This window comes from Furipterus horrens, unplaced genomic scaffold (assembly GCF_987537825.1).
Source record: "Furipterus horrens unplaced genomic scaffold, mFurHor1.1.pri manual_scaffold_6, whole genome shotgun sequence".
NCBI classification, from domain to species: Eukaryota; Metazoa; Chordata; class Mammalia; order Chiroptera; family Furipteridae; genus Furipterus; species Furipterus horrens.
This window is the reverse complement of record NW_028327176.1, coordinates 41,893,247-41,915,514: the sequence shown is the minus strand read 5'-3', so window position 1 is coordinate 41,915,514 and position 22,268 is coordinate 41,893,247. Positions and strand designations below refer to the sequence as shown.

Here is a 22,268-nt window from a genome sequence, read left to right as displayed (position 1 = left end):
ATATAAATTTAATACTACATTCCCTCATGTCTAAGAAGTACATTTCCACTCCCCAACTACATTTATTTCTGAAGTCAGATGTGATTGACAGTTAAAGGAAACTCTGCAGATGTTTATTTTTCCCCTGAAAAGCTGTTAAACTGATGGTGCATCTTATACACAATGATCTTTTAGTGCAGGGAAATATAGTATCATAGCTGCAAAAAGCATTATCTGGTCCAATGGTTCTCAATCCTCTTTCTGCATCTACTCAATGGACGACCTCCCTTGTTACTTAGAGAAATGAGCACTTACTCTAAAAGCTAATTAAAATGCAAGGTGAGAGTTATGCTATCCTGGAACCATGGATCTGCTTTAAATTGCACTGCAAAGCAAATCTTTTATATACTTCAGTACTTTATTATTAGAAACTAATTACTTGTAATGCAGTTTTTAACAATGGATTATGACATTTTGGTTGCTACACCCACTCATCTAGTTTCATGTGGGTGATTTTTAATGATACAACATTTGAATTATCATTGGAGAAACACATAATCTGCACCAAAAAACACAGCAGAGGAGGGGAAAGGACTATAGTTATATAGAAGGTGAACATACAAGAAGAATTATCTTTAGATTGTAATTTAGAGAATGGTCCTTTTCATAAAAGATTTAATGAAAATCTATAAGTTGTCACATACCCGAGGATCCCAAACAGGTAAATTCAAATTGCTTTCTTCTGGTTGCTTCAACAGCACAGGATTTGGCCATTCCCTAACATGAATAAGAAAATTAACTCACATAGGACCTCACTTCAGCAGCTACACAAAATGTTAAAATAATTAGACTTTGTTCCAACTTTCATACAGCAAATGTTTTAGGTATTTGGAATTTAAAAAAATTGGAAAGAAAGTATACAAAAGAAAAGGCTGCTTATTTAAAGCAGTGTTCTCTGAAAAGGCAAATACACTGTTTTGCCCATTAGCTGCTTCAAATTTGAATGATTTTTTCCCTTCCTTTTCATTTATTTTCATGGATTTAACTTTGATAATAATAGCAACAGCTAATATTTACTGAAAATAATCCTAAAAAAAATCCACGCAATAGCTATGACTACCATCTCTATTTTGCATATGAGGAGAGATCTTAAACAACCTCAACATAGCTAGTAATTGGCTAGTATTGTGACCACACTCTCAAGCTAAAGGTGCACATTTATAGACCCCTGGAAAGCGCCATCTGGTGTCCCATCATTGCCTCAAATTTGATGTTTTTAAACTTTTTTTTTATTTTTTAAATTATTTGTTTGTTGATTTTTTTTGTTTATTTTTTAGAGAGAGGGGAAAGGAGAAAGAGAGGGAGAGAAACATCACTGTGTGGTTGCCTCTCACTCACGCCCCCAACTGGGGATCTGACGTGCAACCTAATCATGTGCCCTGACTGGGAATCGAACCAGCGACACTTGGCTCGCAGGCCGACGCTCTATCCACTGAGCCACAGCAGCCAGGGCTAAACTTTTTATTTTTAAAGATTTTTATTTATTTATTTTTAGAGAGAGGGGAAGGTAGGGAGAAAGAGATGGAGAGAAATATCCAACAGTTGCCTCTGGCATGTCCCTAATTGGGAACCTTCCCCACAACCCAGACATGTACCCTGATGGGGAATTGAATCAGAGACCTTTTGGTTTGCAGGCTGGCACTCGGTCTACTGAGCCACACCAGCCAGGGCTTAAACTTTTAACTTAAAAAGGAATAAGCCAACAAAAAAAGGCTATGCATAGCTTTTAAATTTCCAAACAATAATACATATAGGCAGAGGTTAGTAAATAGTGAAAGTATGCATATGAATACTTACCACTTGGAAAAAACTAAAAAGAACTTATGAACTAAAGTAGAAGCTGCTGCATTTGGATATAATTGGCAAGTTCTTGCAACTAGCATTGCCCAAGAGACACCACCAAGGAATCCAAGCATGTTGGAATAAATACCACGTCCTATAAAATTAATATATTTGTTAATTATTGTTAGGACCTACTATCCATGTCATTCAATCGTAAAGAACAGGTTTACTTTCTAAGACTATTGATTAGAACTCCTTTCCCCTAGAGAAACATTAAAATAAACAAGCACTTTCATGCTAGGCCCACAGTCTTATTAGTAAACCATAAAGTGCTCATCTTACCCACCCAAATCTGGCCTCCAACACAGACACTCCCATTCCCTGCCTCAGTTCTGACTGCCCAACTGGGCTCCACAGATACAGCTTTGGAAACTCCTGCATTTCAATATTTATGGTTGAATAAGAAATGAAAAGAAGGAGGCAAGCTATCTGGACAGTCTATAAGCAGGAAAGAATAAACATTTCATTAGGAATCCTATTCATGGGCATTTTAAAATCAAGTATAAAGTTGGGACTAACTTCAGTATTTTGTATTATTTGGATTTTCTCCATAAAGTACAGCACACCATTGATACTCATTTCTTATATGGCTGTTTCTTACAGGAATCTATAAAAAAGCACTACCATATTTCATAAAACCTAAGATCTCTTCAATTATGTAATATAGCATGATTTTATATCCCATTAATCAAGAGAAAAACACAAAGTATCAGTTTCAGAAATGTTAAATGTGAAAAATATGCATCTAAGAATTAACAAAACATGGTATTTAATTTAATCTGTAACAAAAGACAAATTGTGATATCCTTTCACTGCAAATTACTTTATCCTGATTATATAAGATAACTGAGCCAAAGGACAAATTCTGGTTATTTAAGGTCTTTTTATGCAAGCACTATCTAATATGATGGTAGCTACAAGTTACATATGGCCACCTTTTTTGGGGGGGGGCAGCTTTTATTGAGAAATCATTTACACACCATAAGAGTAATCTATTTCAAGTATAAAATTCAATGGTTCTTAATTGTGCAACCACTTCTATCATCAATTCTGAAACATTTTCATTACCACCAAAAGAAACCTTTAACAGTCACAGCCTTCCTATGTCCGTGCCAATTCTTCCAAACCTAGGGAACCTGTAATCTGCTTTCTGTCTCTATAGACTTGCCTACTCTGAACATTTCATGTAAATGGAATTGTACAATATGTGGTCTTCTTTCATTGAAAATAATGGTTTCAATGTTCATATATGTTGTAATACTTATCAATATTTCATTCCTTTTTTACTGCCTAATAATACTTCATGTTATGGATATACCACTTTTGGTTCATCTGTTCACCCATTTAAGAATATTATGACCATATGGTTGTTTCTACTTTTTGACTATTATAAATAATGTCACGATAAACATTTGTGTTTCAGTTTTTGTGTTAATTTTAAATTTAAATTAATTAAAATTTGAAAATTCAGTTTCTCACTTGCATGTTTCAAGGGTTTGGTAGCCACATGGTTACTGTATTGGACAGCACAGATAGGAAACATTTCCATCATCACAGAAAGGTTTACTGGAGAGCACTGTTTTAGACTATGTAAAACCTGCTGCCAGAATAGTTAGAAATAATACAAATGTGCCTTGCCAGCTCAGGGCTGGGCTATCAACCATGTCCTATATATATAAACTAGTGTAGTTCCAGGTTTTATTAGAAGAGTGTTATAATGTAAAAACAAGTTAAAACTATAATTGTAGACTCTTCATTTAATACATTTACTGAACACCTACTATAAACTTTGCTGGTGATGGGGAAACCTACTCATAGAGACCTCTAAGACCAAGGAAGAGCGCACTCTTGAAGTCCTAACTCATTCTGACTGCCTGGCTGAAACTTAAGATGGAAAGTCAGTTTTCACCCAAGGAGAAGTAGGTAAAGTCACACATTCTAGCACCATAACCATTGCACCTGAAAAAAAAAAACAGTTTCTCCAAAACTTATTGGACCTCAATCCTCCAGTATCAATATACTCAGGACTTTTCACGTATGCTTCTATCATTAGCAACTGAAAATCACGATTTTATAATTCAAACATAAAAGAGCTGGGATACTTACGTTTTGCCCATAATTTGACTGCTCTTAGGGTGAGTCTAAAAGTTTCTTTATTTGGCACTAAATGCAAAATTTCATCAGTAACTCTACAGCCTGGAAAAGATAAAAGCATTTATTTTTAATTATGCAACAAAAGTTAATTGAAATGTACTTCTAACCCCCAGACTCTCAAGTGCTAAAAATATCAAAGATAATAAAATGTCAGGGTTTATTTTCTGTATGTCTTCAAAATTTAGCACTTATATATGAAAAATCGCTTTGCTTTTAAAGAATTCAAAAGCACAGGGGTCAAGCAATCCAACACTAAAATAAGAGATGGGTTTGACTATCTTTTTAGCTTTCTTCCACATTTGACTTTACTGTTCATCAAATGACCCCAAGTTATAAAAGTGTTAATGCTTTAATGCAAACCTTATCCACAAACACTGTGATTTACTGTTGCATTCTGGAAGTAGAGCAAAACACAATGATTCAGTTAAACAACATACTATAATCCAGCAGTTCTCAAAGTATAGTCAGTGGACCTCTGGAAATCTGTTAGGTCAAATCTATTGGGTTGGCCAAAAAGTGCATTTAGTATTTTCTGTAAAATAAAAGATACGTTTTTCATTTTCGCCAATAACTATTGATTTGGATACTTAGAGATATTGACTATCTCCTGTGTGGTAGAACATTGATTATTCTCAATTCATGTCATGATTTGATCACTATCAACTTCAACTGGTCTACCTGACCACTGAGCATCATCCAGCGAGAAACCGCCAGCACGGAACTTCACAAACAACTTCTGACATGTTCCATCAGTCACAGCACCTTCGCCACACTGCACAAATCTTTTTTGCATTTCAGTTGTTTTTACCTTTCTTGAAACAATAAAGCTTAATATGCTGAAAAAAATATGTATTTTCTTCCATCTTCAATATTAAATGGCTACACAAAAGTTCACCAATTTTGAGTTTATTTTAAATGGACACTGATGTGACAGTTGTCACAATACAAACTAACAAAATTGTTTCTAATGAAGTTAAAGACAACTAAGCGCTACTAGAGCTATCTTACAGAAAAAATAACCAAATAAGCTTTTTGGCCAACCCAATATTTTTATAATTACATTTCTTTGCTTGTTTCATTGTGTTAACATTTGGACTGATGGTGCAAAAGCAGTGGTGAGTAGAACTGCTGGTACCATAGCAGTGAATGAAAGCTGCGGCAACATTGTACTAAGCAGACAATATGTATTTACTGCCACACATTTGCAGTTAGAAGACAGGAAAGGAACCTGTGGGGATATACGAACATGTTTGATGTAAGCTGAACTACCTGCTTTCTTCAAGAAATACTAGTTTTACTTGAAATAATAATTGACAAACTCTTGTTATTCATACTTAGATATTTAGCAGGTATATTATAAAAACAGAACAAAGTGAGTCTTGCATCAAGGAAAACAAATGACAAAATTTGTTGCCAATAATAAAATTTGAGCCCTGGCTGGTGTGGTTCAGTGGACTGAGAGCCAGCCTGTGGACCAAAAGGTCGCTGGTTCAATTCCCAGTCAGGGCACATGCCTGGGTTGCGGGCCAGGTCCCCAGCTGGGAGCATGAAGGAAGTGGACAACCGATTGCTGTTTTGCTCACACATCATGCTTCTTTCCCTCTCTTTCTCCCTCTTTTTCCTTCTCTCTAAAAATAAATAAATAAAATATTTAAAAAATAAAATAAAATTTGAGCTTCCAAGTAAAAATTAGAGATTTGGACAACTAGTATCTGCCATTGTGAGCCTGACAGCATTCTAATACTTAAAGACTTTTCTAAACTCATTAACACGGGGGGGGGGGGCTTTTCTGATGAAAATTGGTGATGATATTAATGAATGTGATTTTTTATTTTATAATGAAATGTGAATTAACATTTAGAAGAGCCAAATAACTTTGTGAACCAGTAATTTCCAAATGATCAAGGCATGATAGTACAAAATCATGCATGGGTAAAAGATTCAGTCAAAGAACAAGACAGACCAATGGATTTTTAATGTAATAGAGTATAAAAAGTTAATTGATATTTTAGATTCAAAGATTCAATATTCTAACCTTTAAAAAAAATCACTTTTACACAGCAAGAAAAAGGAAGAGCTACTGAAATATGCTACAAACATAGATGAACTTCACAAACATTATGCTAAGTGAAAGAAGCCAGACATGAAAGACTACATATTATATGAAATGGTTTATATGAAATATCCAGAAAAGGAAAATCTACATAAATAGAATGTATATTTGTGGTTATCTGGAACTAGAGGTTTAAAAAGGGGAATGACTGCAAATAGGTAAGAGGGATCTTTTGAGAATTATGAAAATGTTCTAAAATTGAACTGTTGTGCACAACTCTGAATATACTAGAGTACTAAATTGTACATCTAGAAAGAATAAATTTTACAGTATATAATTAGACCTCAATAAAGCTATGGAAAAGAAAAAAACAGTCACTGGTCAAGTTTTAGTGTAATATCATAGCATATTCACAGATTCTCTTCCTATGCTTCAATCAAAACAAAATATTGTTAAGACATTGATTATAAAGACATATGAAAATCTAGCTGTCTTCTATTAAGCTGAATATCAAAGATTTGCATAAAAGCAAAAAAGCCGCTGATCATACAAAAATGTATTTATATTCACTTATAGTGGATTTACTATTTTTACTTTAAAATGAACCAATAAACACTTCAATTTTCTCAGTTTTTATTTCTGATACAGTAAATACGGACCATGTTAAATGGTCAAGATTAGATACAATCCATATAAAAAGAAGAACTTTGGGGTCCTCAATAAATTTTTAGAGTGTAAAGGGGTCCTGAGATCAATATGTTTGAGAACCACTACTACAAACAACATTCAAACAAATTTCTTTTAAAGATGCTTAAATGTGGTCAGATTACCTGTATTAAAAAAAGGACATCATCATTTTTAAACTGAGTTCAATCTCTTAAAAAGTCCATTAATAGTTTTGCAAAAAGATCTCTTTTTGTTAAACACTTTTCAGGAAGGTAGCTGAGATTTCTTTTAGAAGCTTACCATTTAGGCTGCGAATACACCTTATATCAAGGCTTCTCAGTCGAGAGTCGTCTCTTAGATCTAAATTATCTGATATGGTTTGTATTGCCAGTCTTGCAAAGACTAGATCAATCTTTGGAAAGATGCAAAAAAGAGAAAAATATTACTTTTTTCTCCTTCTAGTCCATTCTCCCCCCTCCACACTTCAAAAATGTAAAAAGTTGTAATTATTAGTTTGGGAAGTTCTACCAAAACTTCAAAACGCCTATGTAGGCAATCTCACATGGGAAATAACTAAAAAGTGTTGTGAGAGCAGTTAAATCTTCACATTAAGGGAAAGCATTTTAATTTTTACATCCTAAGCATTAAAAAAAAAAAAGAAAAAAACTTCTGAGTGACTTTATAGATAAAGATGGCAGATCCAACACATATTTACATTCACTCCCTCTTGACCCCTCTAAAATACCAGCAAAATTGTTTTGTTTTATTTTGTTTTTAAAGACATAATCCACTAGGACAAAGAAAACACAAGGCAAAGTAAAAACTATAAAAGCTGGAAAGTGGTAACAGACTCAGGAGATCTAAGAAAGCAAAAATAAAAAAAATATTGTAACCAGGAAATAAGGACAGAAAGCTATAAATAAATATACATAAAAAAATTTAGAGAATAAAAAAGTGTTCTTAGAAATCAAAAATATGACAGTAGAAATGGAAAAAAAAAAGGTTTAGAAGATGAGAAAACCACAAAAAGTAGAAGATGTGGCCAGGAAAAAAAAAAAAGGTTTAGAAGATGAGAAAGCCACAAAAAGCAGATGTGGCCAGTAAATGGAAGGGAAAAACACTGATAAAAAGGGGGAGGGGGCAGTCCTGGAGGTCCAACAAACAAATATTAGGACTTCCAGAAAGGAGAAGAAACAAAGGCAGGAAATCCAATAAAAGTCAGTACAATTTCCAAAAACTAAAAAATAGGAGTTCCTAAGTTGAAAGAGGACTACTGAATACCTAGCATATTTGATTGAAAAGACAGAGATTTAGTATATAACCATGAATTTTACAACTGTGAAGACTAGAAAAAAACAGCATTTAGGTGTCCAAAAGACAATACAGATCACATACAAAGGATGAGGAATCAAAATGGGATCATACTTCTCAACACAGCATGAAAGCTAGAAGACAATAAAAGACCTTCAAAATTCCGAGAACTATTATTTTCCACGTAGAACACCATACTCAGTCAAACTACCAATTTGGTGTGAGAAAATAATAAAGACATTTTTAAACATGCAAGATCTCAAAAACATGTGCTTTGTCTCAGGAAGCTAGTGGATGAGTGCCACTAAAATGAGAATCAAGAAAGAAAACTAGAGAGGCAAAAGGAAATCCCAGGATGATTGTAAAAAAAAAAAAAAAAAAAAAGTTAGGATGACAGCTGTATATTAGCATATTAGCCACGAAGAATATTAAGTGTGGACTGGAATAGATAAGAAGACTGAGATATTTTTTCAGGATGATTACAGACTACCTAACCCCTGGCTGGTTTGGCTCAGTGGATTGAGCGTCGGCCTGCGAGCTAAGTGTCGCTGGTTCGATCTTCCAGTCAGAGTACATCAGAGAAGGAAAACTCTGACTCCAAAAAACCTCCGCTGCCTTGCGGCATACCTCTTCAGGGGAAAGGCTAAGGGAGTAAACCCCGACAGAAAATCCGGAGCCGGAGTCCCTAAGGCGGTTTGACGTTGTAGTCAACACCGGCAACTCCTGCGGCGCACCTGAAGCCAAGCTGTATTGACTCTGTCTTTCCCCTTGGATCCTTCAGCTGCGAAGAGAGGGGGGGTCTGCTGCATGGGCAACAGCAGACCCTCCATATCACCCTGCCCAGGCTCTGTAGCTTCAGCTCCACTGGAGAGGACACTCCAGCGTCATCGCAAGATGTCGATTCAACACGGGAGGAGACAGATACCGTGTCACTCCCGAGTCGGACTGCACAGCCATTCTCGGCGGTGCAGATAGACTCTTAAGAAGCTACACCATCGTCTCTCGAGACGGACCGCTGCCGACAACAGACTACCTAAGAAATCTAAATCTATTTAAAGGAGATTTAGATAACTAAAACAGGGTGGGTCTGAATTAGTCTTAAGTTTAAAGCCCAAGCAAAAAACTGCAGAGCAATTAACTCCCAAGAAAACAAAATGCTACAGCCAAAAATGGCAATCTAGATACTTTGTGCTCAGTTTCGAACATTATTTATAAGATCATAATAATGTTAATACTAAATATTGTTCCAAACAAAATTATAATAATACAACTGTCAGGAGATTATGGGAATGGGAAGAATGGTGTAGGAATGGAAGTTGGTTCATTTTTCATGATGAGAAAACATACAGGCAAGAGGAAGGTGAGGGACTACTTAAAGGCTATTTAATTCTTTAAAATAATTAAGTCTGATTAAAAAAAAAAACCACAACTAAAAAAACCCCTTATGGGTTAAGTAGTTTAACTGTAAAGCCATAAAAATATTTAAAACACTTACTTCAATTCCATCAAATTCGAATTTTATAACAGGTACAAAGGCATCTTCTACAGCCTAAAAAAGAACAATTATATATACAAGGTGTAATCCTTTCTACATCCTTCCTGATTGCCAATAATATGAATACCTTTGCTTCCAATTTGTATTTTAACTCAACAGAAAAAGTGAAAATGTTCTTAGTCTCACATTCTATGTAAGTACTTTTACTTTGTGACTGTTATTTAAGATACACAAAATGTCTATGTCAGTTGTTATCTAAATTATTCTTCTAAAAATATTCATTATAAACTGGAAGGCAAAACTGCTATTACCGCAGTACTTACTATTTGTTGAGATTCAATTGAAAACTGATAATTTACAAAGAGTGCTAGTGTTAGAAATTAAAATACAATCAGAATTCATCTGATCTACCAAAAAAAAATAATAGTTTGGATTTAGCAGAAGTGTCCTTCTGAGTCTTCTTTAATCCCCCAACCTAGCAAATTTTTAATCTCCTTCTCCATTCCCAAGCACACAAAAAACGCAGGTCCTTTGAATGTCATCTTATCCCAGTACCTCGGATTGTATTAAAAGTATTCATTCAGTTAGTCCCCCAGTCCCTTCCTCCCTCCCACAAACTACGTCTTGTTCACCATTGTATTTGTGGGACTAAGGCCCGTATCTGATGAATCACTGGTGCTGAATGTTATTTGCTGAATGAATAGCTAGATATACACATATAAAGAGTTACTATTCAATACTAATTGAACTTTATTCACGTGTAAATTATCTCATTGATCCTCAAAAAAAAAAAAAAACCTTATAAAAATGTTATTATCCCATCTTCATTTTGCAAGTGAGCAAATTTAGGCTCAGGGATAATAGGTAACTTGACCAAATACATAAGAGATAATATGTGGTAGATTTCTAGATTCAAATCCCGATCTGTAAAACTATAAAGCGCACATTCTTAATCATTATCCATTATTTTTTATAAGACAGAGCACCTTAAGAAATATTTCAATAATCATAAGCCCTAGCTTTTACATCTATTTGTTAACAAGTTCAAAATATTAAATACCAGCACATACTTACTCTTAAATTTCTAATGCCATCTTGATGCTTTAGTTTTTCAAAAAAAGACTGAAAAAAATCAGATCTCTCCACATGTCTTGGAGCTACGCAAAGTGCATCAATGTCAGCTCCTGCAAATCAAAGTATTTCTTTTCAAGAAGAACGTATTATGTATTACATTTTTATTAAGTATGCACAAACATATATCCAAGGAAGTATGTAATGAACATAGAAAAATGTTAACAATAATTAGCCCTGATTAGTGAGATAATGGGGATTTCTTCTTCTGTATTTTAAAATTATGAACATATAAAAGTTTGTTATTGAAAGTTCTTATCAGTAGAACATAGAAAGGCAGGTACCTTTGGTGTGTACTCCAAGCCTATAGGAGCCGAATGTGAAAATTTTACCACCAACAGTAGCCACAACAGAAGGCGGGAGATTCTAAAATAAAATTAAACAAAAGGCATTTAATTGTTCAAAGTATTTAGCAACAAATTGCCTAATGCTACAGATATATGTTACACTTGTCAACTTTGGTAAGTTGAGATTTGTAAAAATTCTTCAGAGCTCTTACAGTTGCAGCTTGAAATAATGAGGGTATCCCAGAGGGAAGACAAAACAAATTCATGTCCACTACACATGCACACATCTTTATCTTAAAAACACTTTTTATCACTTGATCCTACCCGTCCCTTCCAATAGCCTGTCTTTGGCTCCAGCCCTCTCAAGAGTCACAAGGAACTTTACCAAACTAATGCACTTTCAGCTCACTACGTTATCATACTTTTGACTAATCCCATGTCCTTTGGGTTTTTGTAAAAGATACCCTTAATTTCTTGATTCTAGCCCGGCAACCTTTCTACAAGAAAGGAGTTCATCTTGACATGATTTCCTTATGAGAGCTAATACAACAACTTTAACATCCTTTTGATTGTACTAGAATTATAATGCTACTTTTCGTTTCTCTCTATAGCCAATTCTAACTGTCCATCAGATATTTTCACTTGGACATTCTTGATCCAATTCAATATCCATGCCTAAAATGAGCAAAAAATTTTTTATGATGAACTAGGTATCCCTCCTGATTTCTCTATTTCTGTCCCTCATTTTTCTTTCTGCCCATACCTGTGGTCATTATTCATTTTGGCTTACAATTTAGTTTATGTTTCTCATGTTATCTCTTTTATATTCAACTACCACACCAAATTCTAGGCTATTTAATAGTATCATAAACCTATTATCATTCCCTTACTCTATATTTTCTCTTACTCCATTTTGTACAAAACTCACTGACTAATGTTCTTAAATTACTCTATTACAACTCCTCTACTCAAAACTTGCCAGTACATTTTTCTCTGACGACTGAGGTAAGGATCCTTGGACCCTGAGGATTTTCACACTATGTTCCTATGGCTCTTTCTTGCCTTGTCTCCTGATCTTCCCTTGTGAAGCTCCAACTGCCAATATGTCACATAATCTGGTCTCCTTCCCATTGCATTTGCCACTTTCCCTGCCTTGAATGCTTGCCCATCCTTTCTGGGTCTCTCAATACCATCTATTTTTCAAAGTTCTCTTCAAGTTACACCTCTTTCGCGAAGCCTTTTCTAATTATCTTCCCCCCCTCCATAATGAGCTCTTTATTTCCCCTCAGTGCTCCTCTACTATTATCTTTAACCTCTTTTATAGTATATTTAGTGACCTTTCTTTTTCGATATGTAAGTCCTATCTCTTGAACTTAGCTAAATTCCTTGGAAGGTGAGAACTGTCTCCAACTTCTCTTATTTTCCCACAACTCCCAGTGCAAGTTCCAAAGAATAATATCCGCCAATTAATTTGAATAAAAATATATGTATAATAGGATATTGTTACTTCCTCTGCTTAATGGATATTAGTGTTTTGTTTCAAGAGTATCACAAATAATTTTATAGCCAGAAAGGAGTTGGTAAATTTAATGATGATTGACATGAATCAAAAGGACAGAGAAGCCAGAACTTTTAAGTTTATCTTCCTCCTTCATACCTTCGTACTTTGAAAAACTTGATTCTTGCATGATTTATGAGAAAGTAACACACTGAACTGCCGAGTAAGATATTTTTGCCATAAACCTAGTAACAAAAATGATTTGATTCGGGACACACAGAACAAACTAGATAGCTGTCAGAGGGAACGGCAGGGAGGACTAGGTGTTAAAAGGTGAAGAGGTTAGCCAAAAAACATATATGCATGATTCAAAGACATAGACAACAGTGTGGTGCCAGCCAGAGGAAAAGGGAGGGTAGGGGATGGGTGGAGGTGGGCAAAGGACATGAACAACAGTGTGGTGATTGTAGGAGGGAGAGCAGTATAAGGGGAATAAATGGTAATGGAAAAAAATACAAAAAAAGTCGTTAGCTTGTAGATGCTTGAATACATATGCATGAATTCTGGGAAGCAATCAGGTTTAAAGATATTGTTTTGGAAACCATCAACACTTAAATAATAGGAGGTGATGTAGACAAGAAAGGAGATAGCCAAGGATAAAACCCAGGGGAGCAGTATCATTTAAAATATGGGAAAAGGGAGAAAAGCTCATGAAGGAGACTGAGAAGAAACATACAAAACAAGAGGGAAAACCAGGAAAACAAAGTATGCAATGGAAGCCAATGGGAGAGAGGAGGGCATCATTAGAATCGAATATGGAAAGAACTAGTCAGAAGAAGATGAACAAGCAACATTAAACAAAAGGCTATAGGTGACTGGAAACCTCTTCTGTGGCCTTGTTACAATAGTTAAATGAAGTAATATACATAATATTTAAGCCTATTGTTCAAAATGTAGGTTTACTCCTCATTTCCCTACATATTCCTTCCTTTTAAAAGTGACTTAACCTTTTTGAGCTTCAGTTTCTTTATTAAAGTAGGATGAATATTAGCATCAAGTTTAGTTCTTAATTATACTATATTATGTGGGATGAGCCTTAAAAATTTGTGAGATAGGAAAAATAGGAAGTATGTCTTTACAACTTCAGTCTTCTCAAAGGGTTGTTGTTTCAAATGAGATAATGTAAACAAATACACTTTACACAAAAATAATTAAAAATAAAGATTTAAAAAATAGAATGATTAATAAAACAACTTATAGTTTTAGACTGTTTAATGTTTAAATATCTCAATGTGCGTAGAATAGTCAAATGATCATGATCTAACTCAAGTCCTTCAGATATTTTACAAACTAAAACATGCATAAATACAGGGAATTATAATTGATACAGAAAATGACCAAACACTTTATCCACACAATGAAAGATGTTAAAACCAATTTAAGCTTTTAAAAATTATTTTATTAGCTTTATATAAAAGCCAAATTGTGGCAAAGTTTCAAATTTTTAGCAATGGTTTTATGCCTAGAAGTTAAATAAAAACCAGCTACTGGTTCTTGCAGATTAAAGCACTAAAGTAATTAAAATGGAATAAAAAGCATTTATTAATTTTTAAAAAACAACAAAAACCTTTAACTCTGGAACAGAATTCTACTAGAGTTTTCTTTTAAGTGCAAAGAAACCATGCAGTAAGAAAATTAGGTGCACCTCTCAACAAATTAATCTAGCTCTTCTTGCAAATAATAACACAACTTATCTCGAATACATCCATGAATGAAGATGGAAGCAAAGACCTCTGCACAGCCACAATAGTTGACATAAAGGCCATACGCAAGAAGTTAAGAACCCTGTTACTCTGATTTTAAAGTAATTCTAGCAAGATGGGTATTTGGTTTGCACACCCGTTGCAATTATGGACTGATTAGAGGGGGACAACAGGTTTTCCTAACATTTATTTAATACCTAAGCCCTGTCCTTATGTTGTACAGGTGAATGAGACAGGTCTTTTTCATAAGGAGTTGATCACCTAGTAGTAGAGAAACTAACATAAAATTTTTTATTACTCATGACTAGCACTTAACCTGAGCAGAATTCAATTTACTTGAAAACTTCAACTATTACTAACCCTGCTCAGAGCTCTGAAGTGAGCCAATATTTGTATGGCAACAAAAGTAAGCAGCATAAAGACCATTTATTTAAACTCAATAACTACAGACTTAGCAGAGTCTCTCATAACCTTATTCATAGTTTTGTTTAAAAGAACCAATTTTAAATATGTATCTCGTATATAGAAAGAAATAAAAGTTGTAAAGAAAAGAAGTCTAACAGGTATTTAGGTTATTTCTAAACCAATGTAGATTAAAGATTAGAAAGGGAGTTTGCAGAGATGCATTGACTTTTGTGAGACATTAACTTACAGCTGATGGTTGTTAAGGGCAAGATGGGAAAACTATAAAAAACAAAAATTAAAACAAAACAGTTTGGGCTTCTTTGTCAGGGGGCAAATAGTATCACCCAGTTGAACATGTCCTATCTCATTTTAGTATAGCCAGTAAAATAATGTTCATAGTGATGATTCTCAGACAAATAAAAATTCAAGTATACTAAAAATACTCTTTAAGAAAGAAAAATGTAATGAATTTTAGAAGAAAAATAGTTAAGCTACCACAGGAACAAAAGTTGCATAATTATAAACTAGGGTTTGCAAACTCCTATGTCTCAGGAGCCAGGCAGATATGCAAATGAGGGGTACCCATAAGAAACACAGAACCTGACAAATGCCAGTTGCTACTTCAGAGGGTAGGGAGTGGTGGAACATGCCAGGTATTCCTGAAGGGCAGGAACCTGGATTACATTCAAGATTCTTCCCGCTTTCCACAAAGGCAGGCCTAGTATTGCCAGATCTGGAATTTCACAAGAAGTCTGAAATCTGGCTTTTTAAGTAAAAATCTCTTGATATTTAAATTGTGGCCCACTAGTGTGAGTCATGCAAAACCTTTGTGTGAAATTTTAGACATTGGCTACCTGTGGAGTAAATCCTCATTTTAAGAGACTTAACTGTCTATACCAATTTATTACCAAGTATAACAAAGAGCTAGTTTTAATGTATTTGAGATTATTTTCAACTCCTGCATCTTAGTACCAGGACTAAAGACCAGGATGTAATGAAACTATGAATTCATTGTAGTTTGAAGTCTTACCTTACTCTCACTAACATCGGAAATCCATTCTTTTACTAAATTGTTCAATTTACCAAGAACAACCAGCCTATAATAAAAAACAGCGTGCTTTAGATTAAAACATACAAACAGAGAGACAGACAATACTTTGAAAAGTAATTAAACATATAGGCAGTACCTTTGTGTTGTTGTTAGGGTAAAAGCATATTATACACATGTTAATGCGATCACATCTGTTGATACATGGCACATCTCTTTGGCATTCTTAGGTCCCTAAGAGTTCCAAAGAGACGATAAATGTGATAATAGTATTTTGGTCTATGAGCTAGTTTCAATATTCAAAAAGCCTAATAAAGTCAAAACTACCTTCAATAAGGTGGCAAAGGCCAAATGAGTTGTCAACTTTTTGGGTCTTACTATGGAATAGAATCAATCCAGTGTGGTAATAACAGAGATTTGCATTCTCTTATTGAAAGCCATAGATCTTTGGATAATTAAAATGGGTAAATTAATTACTGGCTAATGTTTATGAAATAATATTCTTAGTAAAAGCAATTTGATATTAAAACAAATATGTACTCAATGGCATATCCAAACCCACATTAAAAAAAAAAAAAAAAAAGAAAAGCAGAGTTTAGGTATCTCAAAGATGACACGAAAAACTGAATTCCTGGACCTGTCTAAACTTGCTTCTCCCTCAGCCTTCCCCAAATGATGAAATTCCATCCTTTGAAGTGCTGAAATCAAAATCATTGATCCCCTCTCCTCCTTTCTCTCTCTCGCACTCCAGTCATCAGACAACCCTACCTTTACAACATACCCAAAATGCTACTACATCTTATCACCACGACTGCCATCCCAGTTTCAAACACCATCATTTCCTCTCAGGGTTATTACAATATCCTTCTACCTAGTTTCCCCAGTTCAGCCTTGATCCCTCTTCAGACTATTCTTAATATGTGAGCGAAAGAGACTGTTAAAACATGAGTAAATCATGTCAATTTTCTCGTCAAAACCCTAACAGCTTCCCATTTCACTCAAGAGTAAAAGCCAAAACTTCTTTAATAGCTTATAATGCCCTAAGTTACCTTCCCCTCCAAACTCCTTTCCACCTACTTTAAGCCCATATTCCCCTGCTTACTTACTCTACCTCAGACACCCAGGCTACCCTGCTATATAATCCTTAAACAAAGCAGGTAAACTCCCACCTCAAGCCTTCTGCCTAGAATGCTCTTCCCGCACCTATCCACATAGCTCCATCCCTTACCTTCAAATTTTCCCGGAGTTGCCAATGAAGCCTTCACTGACAACCTCTACTTCCAGCTTTATTTTTCTCAGCAGCATTCATTACATGTAACATGTATTTATTTTACTTATTTGTCTAATTGTTAGTTTCCTTCCTAACCTCCACCTAAAATGTAAGCTCCAGGAGGGCCAAGATTTCATTATGTCCTTTTTTTAAATTCCTAGGTAGAGACACAGCAGGTACCTGATATATGTCTGTAGAATTAATGATTAAATAACATACTGTAAAATATTTTGCATTTTTAAGTGACACACCTGTGGTTCAATTCTTCCTCATCTTCAAACACTCCAAATGGTTTCATGGCATCAATTAATTTCTGTGTGTAAATGTGATCAATTTCTTTAGGACATGCCAAGCTAATTGGAGAGGTGATTCCATAATGCTTTTGTTGACGCTGGCTATCCAGCACCGTGTTTCTGTTCAAAAAAATGAAACAACAGAAAAAAATTTAAGGCATGATATCATACTGATACATTGAATCTCTCAATCCACTCATTAACTTAGCTACTGTAAAAGTTTACTTATTAGTACTAACAGTCACAGCAGGCACTTTTTTAAAAAGGGAAAAAGGGTTATTTTGTGTTTATATTGATGAAAGGCTATTCATACTGTTTCCAGCTTTCATGGTTAGGATGTCTTTTCAAGCCAAAAGCAGCATGTGGTGGCTTCAGGGCAACTGTGCCAATACCACTCAGCTCAAATGCAAAGAGCCTGAATGGGAGCTGGGCCAGTGCCACCTCCATTATACCCTATAGACTTAAGTCAAGTACCATCTAGATTCAATCCCTGAAAAGCAGTCAGCCACTTGGAAGAAAACTCTTCAGTAAAAACAATGTTTTCTCCCCTTCAGGAAGGAAATGAAAATATCCCATTAGAAGGTCCTTGTGAAATATTCTTTAAAAAGAAATCACAACTAGATTTGCCTTTGAGATACCTAAATTAACATCCTTTGCTTGATTCAGAGTTTACAGTCCTAACATTTTGTAACTGTAGTTAATTAATTGTTCCTTCATTTAGACTGGTACCCAGACCATTTTCACAGTGAGTAATTATCAAATTCTTCATGTTAAATGGCAATCCTTTACAGGATATAAGCTACCCTGGAAAAGATCCTAGCCATCAGGAAATTATAGTCTTGAATACAGCACAACAGAATATCTGAGATTTTAAAACAATTTAAAATAAAAGTTGGGGCCAACATGGGTTGGCAAAACTTTTAATTATGCTAAAAAAGGAAAGTAAAACAAACAACACAATCACCAACTAACCCTATTACCTATCTTAGTTATTAACACCTATAGTAAGAATGTAATTTCAAAGAACAGTTTTTTAAATGAATAAATTAACTCTGTAAACAATAATACACAAATATACAATAGTGACTGTTTAACTGTTTTTGAATATTAACTGTCAAAAAATTGTCTTATTACATGTTCTTTGGTTAAAATTTTCTTTAGTTAGGTAGGGAGAATCAGATGAAAGATAAAATGGTCTATATACCTTCCAAAATGACTCAAACAAACAAAAGGGAAACGTCAATACTAGTGACTTTAATTTCTTTCTGGTATTTATCCTGCTGTAGAATAAATAATGTTTCAATTAGTTTTTTCATGTTGTAATTTCTTTTTAAAAGATGTAGCTCTTTTACCTCTAAGACAGCTAGAGAGGTTTTCTGGTACTGTGTTCTATATGTATACAGTAAATGGATGGAACAGACAAATTATATATGATCATTCATAACAATAACCCTGAGGCCCTGGCTGCTGTGGCTCAGTGGATTGAGCATCGGCCTGCGAGCCAAGTGTTGCTCGTTCGATTCCCAGTCAGGGCACATGACTAGGTTGCACGTCAGGTCCCCAGTTGGGGGCACGAGTGAGAGGCAACCACACAGTGATATTTCTCTCCCTCTCTTTCTCCTTTTCCCCCTCTCTAAAAACAAACAAATGATTAAAAAACAAACAAACAACAATAACCCTGAGTGCCACTTTACAGGTAAGTACCCAAGATCCAAAAAGATAGGAGTCAGAATCTGAACTCCAAAACCCAAGATCTTTCCACCATTCCATTCTCCCTTCCAGAGCTACTTCAGTTCTGACACTAATCAGGATTGTGAGTCCCGCTTTTTTATATGTATGCTGAAAAGGTTGGCTATTTAAGTTACTACTAGCACTAAAATTCCCAGTCTATGTTTCTGAATCTCCATCCTCTGGACAGGAAAAATTTTTAAAAAGGAAGCAACAGAATCCCACATTCCCTTCAACCCATACATTTCACTTATAGGTAAACATGTTAGAGAAATTCCAGTACAAGTGCACAAGAGGACAGGTACAAGAATGCTCACTGCCACAGTGTAACATTAAAAACTAGAAACAACCTAAAACAGTAACAAACAGGAAAAGAACTATATTAGGGTGTTTCCTATAATGGAATACAATAGAGTAGTTAATATGAATAACTAGAATTAAAAATATTAACATGGACAAAGCTCAGAGATACTATACTGCACTAAAGAAGCTGCAGAATGACAAGTGTGACACTGGTTATATAAAGCTTAAAAACAATGCCAGTTATTATGGACATACACATAGCATGTAGTAATAGTATTAAAAAACACATTGGGATGGGGTGTGTGTGTGTGTGTGTGTGTGTGTGTGTTGGGGAGAGATGTGGGAGGGGAGAGAGAGAGGAGGGGGAAGGGGCTCGGAAGAAGTTTTAAAAATAAGAAAAAACAAAGCAAAAAAAAAAAAACCATGCAGCAATAACCATTAGATTCAGGGCTGTGGGGAACTCTGGGGAGAGAGAGGTGAGTGTGACCAGATTAGGAAGTAGGAGAATCCTTTAGATGTACTGGGCTGATTTCCTTTAAATAAAGGTATGTGTCTACACACATACAATGTTATGCTTCCGGAGACATGGATGTTATCTACACAAATGATGCTTATGTTATTCTTTGCATTTTCCCCATTATTTCCTAATAAATCAAAATGTGAGAAGGTACAACAAAATCTTCCGCTAAGCACGGGAACCGTTTGTGACTTACCAAAGTGTGAGTAGGAGGTATAGACCCGCAGGCAGGTATGGGTAGGTGGGGAGAGGTGGGGAGTGCTGGGGCGGGCGACAAGACCTCAGCCTTTATTCGAGAGAAACGAGCTGGGATAGGTCATCCACTCCTGAAGACCTGGAGACAGCGGGTCCGGAAGGGAGGAGGGGGAAGTAGGGGGATGGTATTTGCGCCAATGCAGGCAGAAGAGACCGGTTCAGACAGTGCTGGGGGCAAGAGAGCGACCAACAATTTCTCCTCACGGACACACTCGCATCTCCCGTTGCATCCTCGTCCAGGGGCGTCCCCGGAGGCGGGACAGCCGAGGACAGATGGCCACTCCTGGAGTCCCCGACTAAGAGGGGGTAGCCAGGTGAGCCACCGGGTGCAGGGGAGGTACCCTTTCCGACCGGACCGGAGCGGGGAAAGAGACCACTCGGGCGAGCTCCGGACAGAACACGGAAACGGAGTCCCGGGCCGACCACCTTAGCCCCCCCGTCAGCGCCTCACCCCCAACCGCCGCCCCCCACCACTTACGCAGAGGTCTCTTTCATCGCTTCCTGCGTCTCCCTCACTGGAGAATGTCTCCCGCTCTGGAGTCTCGTTCTTGCTCTTCTCTCCCTCCCCCGTCCACTTTCCTCCGGTCGCTTGTAACTCGCTCGCTCGCTCACTTCCTCACTCACTACGGCCAAGGCAGCCAACCGAGTAGTGAAAACACCACATAACCGGCTCTATTTATGACAATACAGCGCGGCCGACGCCAATATGGCGGCGCTTCCCAGCCTGCCCCTCGCCCGCGAGGCCCCGCCTCTGGAAGCCTGGGCCACGCCCCCGATCCCGCCCCCTCCTTTAGGTCGCGGGAGGCTCCGGGCCCCGCCCACAGGGGCGCGGGCTTTGGCTGCAAACGGTAGTTGGAAAGAGCGTTTGCTCCGCTTCTTTGTCTGTGGAACTTAATCCAGGCGAACTGCTTGGAAGGTAATTTAGAATGTTTTCCTTGTTTCTCTAATGAGTTTGTATCATATATTTTTTAAAAGATCAGAACTTTGCTTAGCAAATACTCTTTTAATTTCTGTTATTCCATATCTTTAGTCGTAGTCATACGTCATCAATCTACTCGTTGAGGAGATTCTGTCACGAGAGGTTAACAATTAGGAACGTGTAACTTTACAGTTATCCCAGGGAAAAGCAAGCTAGTAAACGGACTCTAATTTTAGTTTACTTAAGTACCTCCCCCCGCTTCCCATTCAGGTCCTACAGGACATTCTGGCGGTTAAGTGAGGGAGTTTGAAGGGAGTCGCTAGCAGTTTGCAATGGGAAGATAAATGTATGGCAGAATCAAAATCTCACACTCCCAAATAGTGGATATCATGTTCTATGTGAGTGTAAGGATGAAAACGGGAAAATAATGACGGATTTTTAAATGTTGAAGTGTAGAAGTAATGTAAAATACTAAATCATTACAAGAAAAAGGATGTCAAGGAGCTGCTTTTTCTCGGAATGTGACTCAGTCACAGTAAATAAAGGAAATAACTTATAGAATTATTCACTTATTCAAGAATATTGAAAGTCTAGTCTGTGCCAGCATGTATTAGGCTCCAGTGATTTAATGGTGCGAAAAACCGGATGTATTCTTTGACCTTATGAAGTTCAGAGTTTAGTAAGGAAACAATCAAATATAAGTGACATTTTTCTGTTGCAGAGAACTAAAACACCTACTATGTCAGGCACGCGCCATACTTAATTGCTGCTCTCAAGAGTTCACAGTCCAGTGGAGGAGAAAAATGACATACAGAGATCACTAGACTGACTACCTTATAGTCTGTGATACATATGGAATCAGGGGATTTAGGGAGGGCTAAAGAGAGCCACCTAAACTTGGGGGAGGGGATGCTGCCTAAATTAGCAAGATTTGGGAGTAGGGATTGGGTGCAGGTGATAGGGAGAAAGCAAAACCTATTCCAGGCAGCACAGAGTAGTAGTTAGCATGGGCTTCAGGATGAGGGAGACCCAAATTTGAGTTCTAGTTTTGCTACCGTACTAGTTAGTTGCGTGCCCTCAAGAAAATTAACTTTAAAAAGCCGTTTCCTCATCTGTAAAATGAAGATAATTGGATTGCAAGAGAATTAAATGAGAAAAGTATGTATAAACTTATGAATCTCAAAAAATATCATTTTATTTTCTAACACTTAGTTTTTTACCCTGAGTCACTCATTCTTCTGAACTGGCAGACAAAGACAGTCTTAGATGTCCTGTGTCTCTCCCTCCCCAA

At 36.3% G+C, this 22,268-nt stretch overlaps 1 protein-coding gene across 1 annotated transcript in view; it reads right to left on the bottom strand.

The window, feature by feature from the left end:
- PAPOLG (poly(A) polymerase gamma) overlaps window positions 1-20,747 on the bottom strand; it is a 31,711-nt gene extending 10,964 nt beyond the window's left edge. The window contains exons 1-10 of the mRNA XM_090281343.1: window positions 20,537-20,747; window positions 17,214-17,375; window positions 15,675-15,741; window positions 10,976-11,057; window positions 10,635-10,744; window positions 9,561-9,614; window positions 7,055-7,166; window positions 3,988-4,077; window positions 1,837-1,975; window positions 684-756 (exon numbers count right to left, since the gene is read on the bottom strand). Of these exons, the coding sequence (XP_090137469.1) occupies window positions 684-756; window positions 1,837-1,975; window positions 3,988-4,077; window positions 7,055-7,166; window positions 9,561-9,614; window positions 10,635-10,744; window positions 10,976-11,057; window positions 15,675-15,741; window positions 17,214-17,375; window positions 20,537-20,553 (906 nt within the window). The 5' untranslated portion in view covers window positions 20,554-20,747. The remainder of the gene's footprint in view (window positions 1-683; window positions 757-1,836; window positions 1,976-3,987; window positions 4,078-7,054; window positions 7,167-9,560; window positions 9,615-10,634; window positions 10,745-10,975; window positions 11,058-15,674; window positions 15,742-17,213; window positions 17,376-20,536) is intronic.
- Between the last annotated feature and the right edge of the window lie 1,521 nt (window positions 20,748-22,268).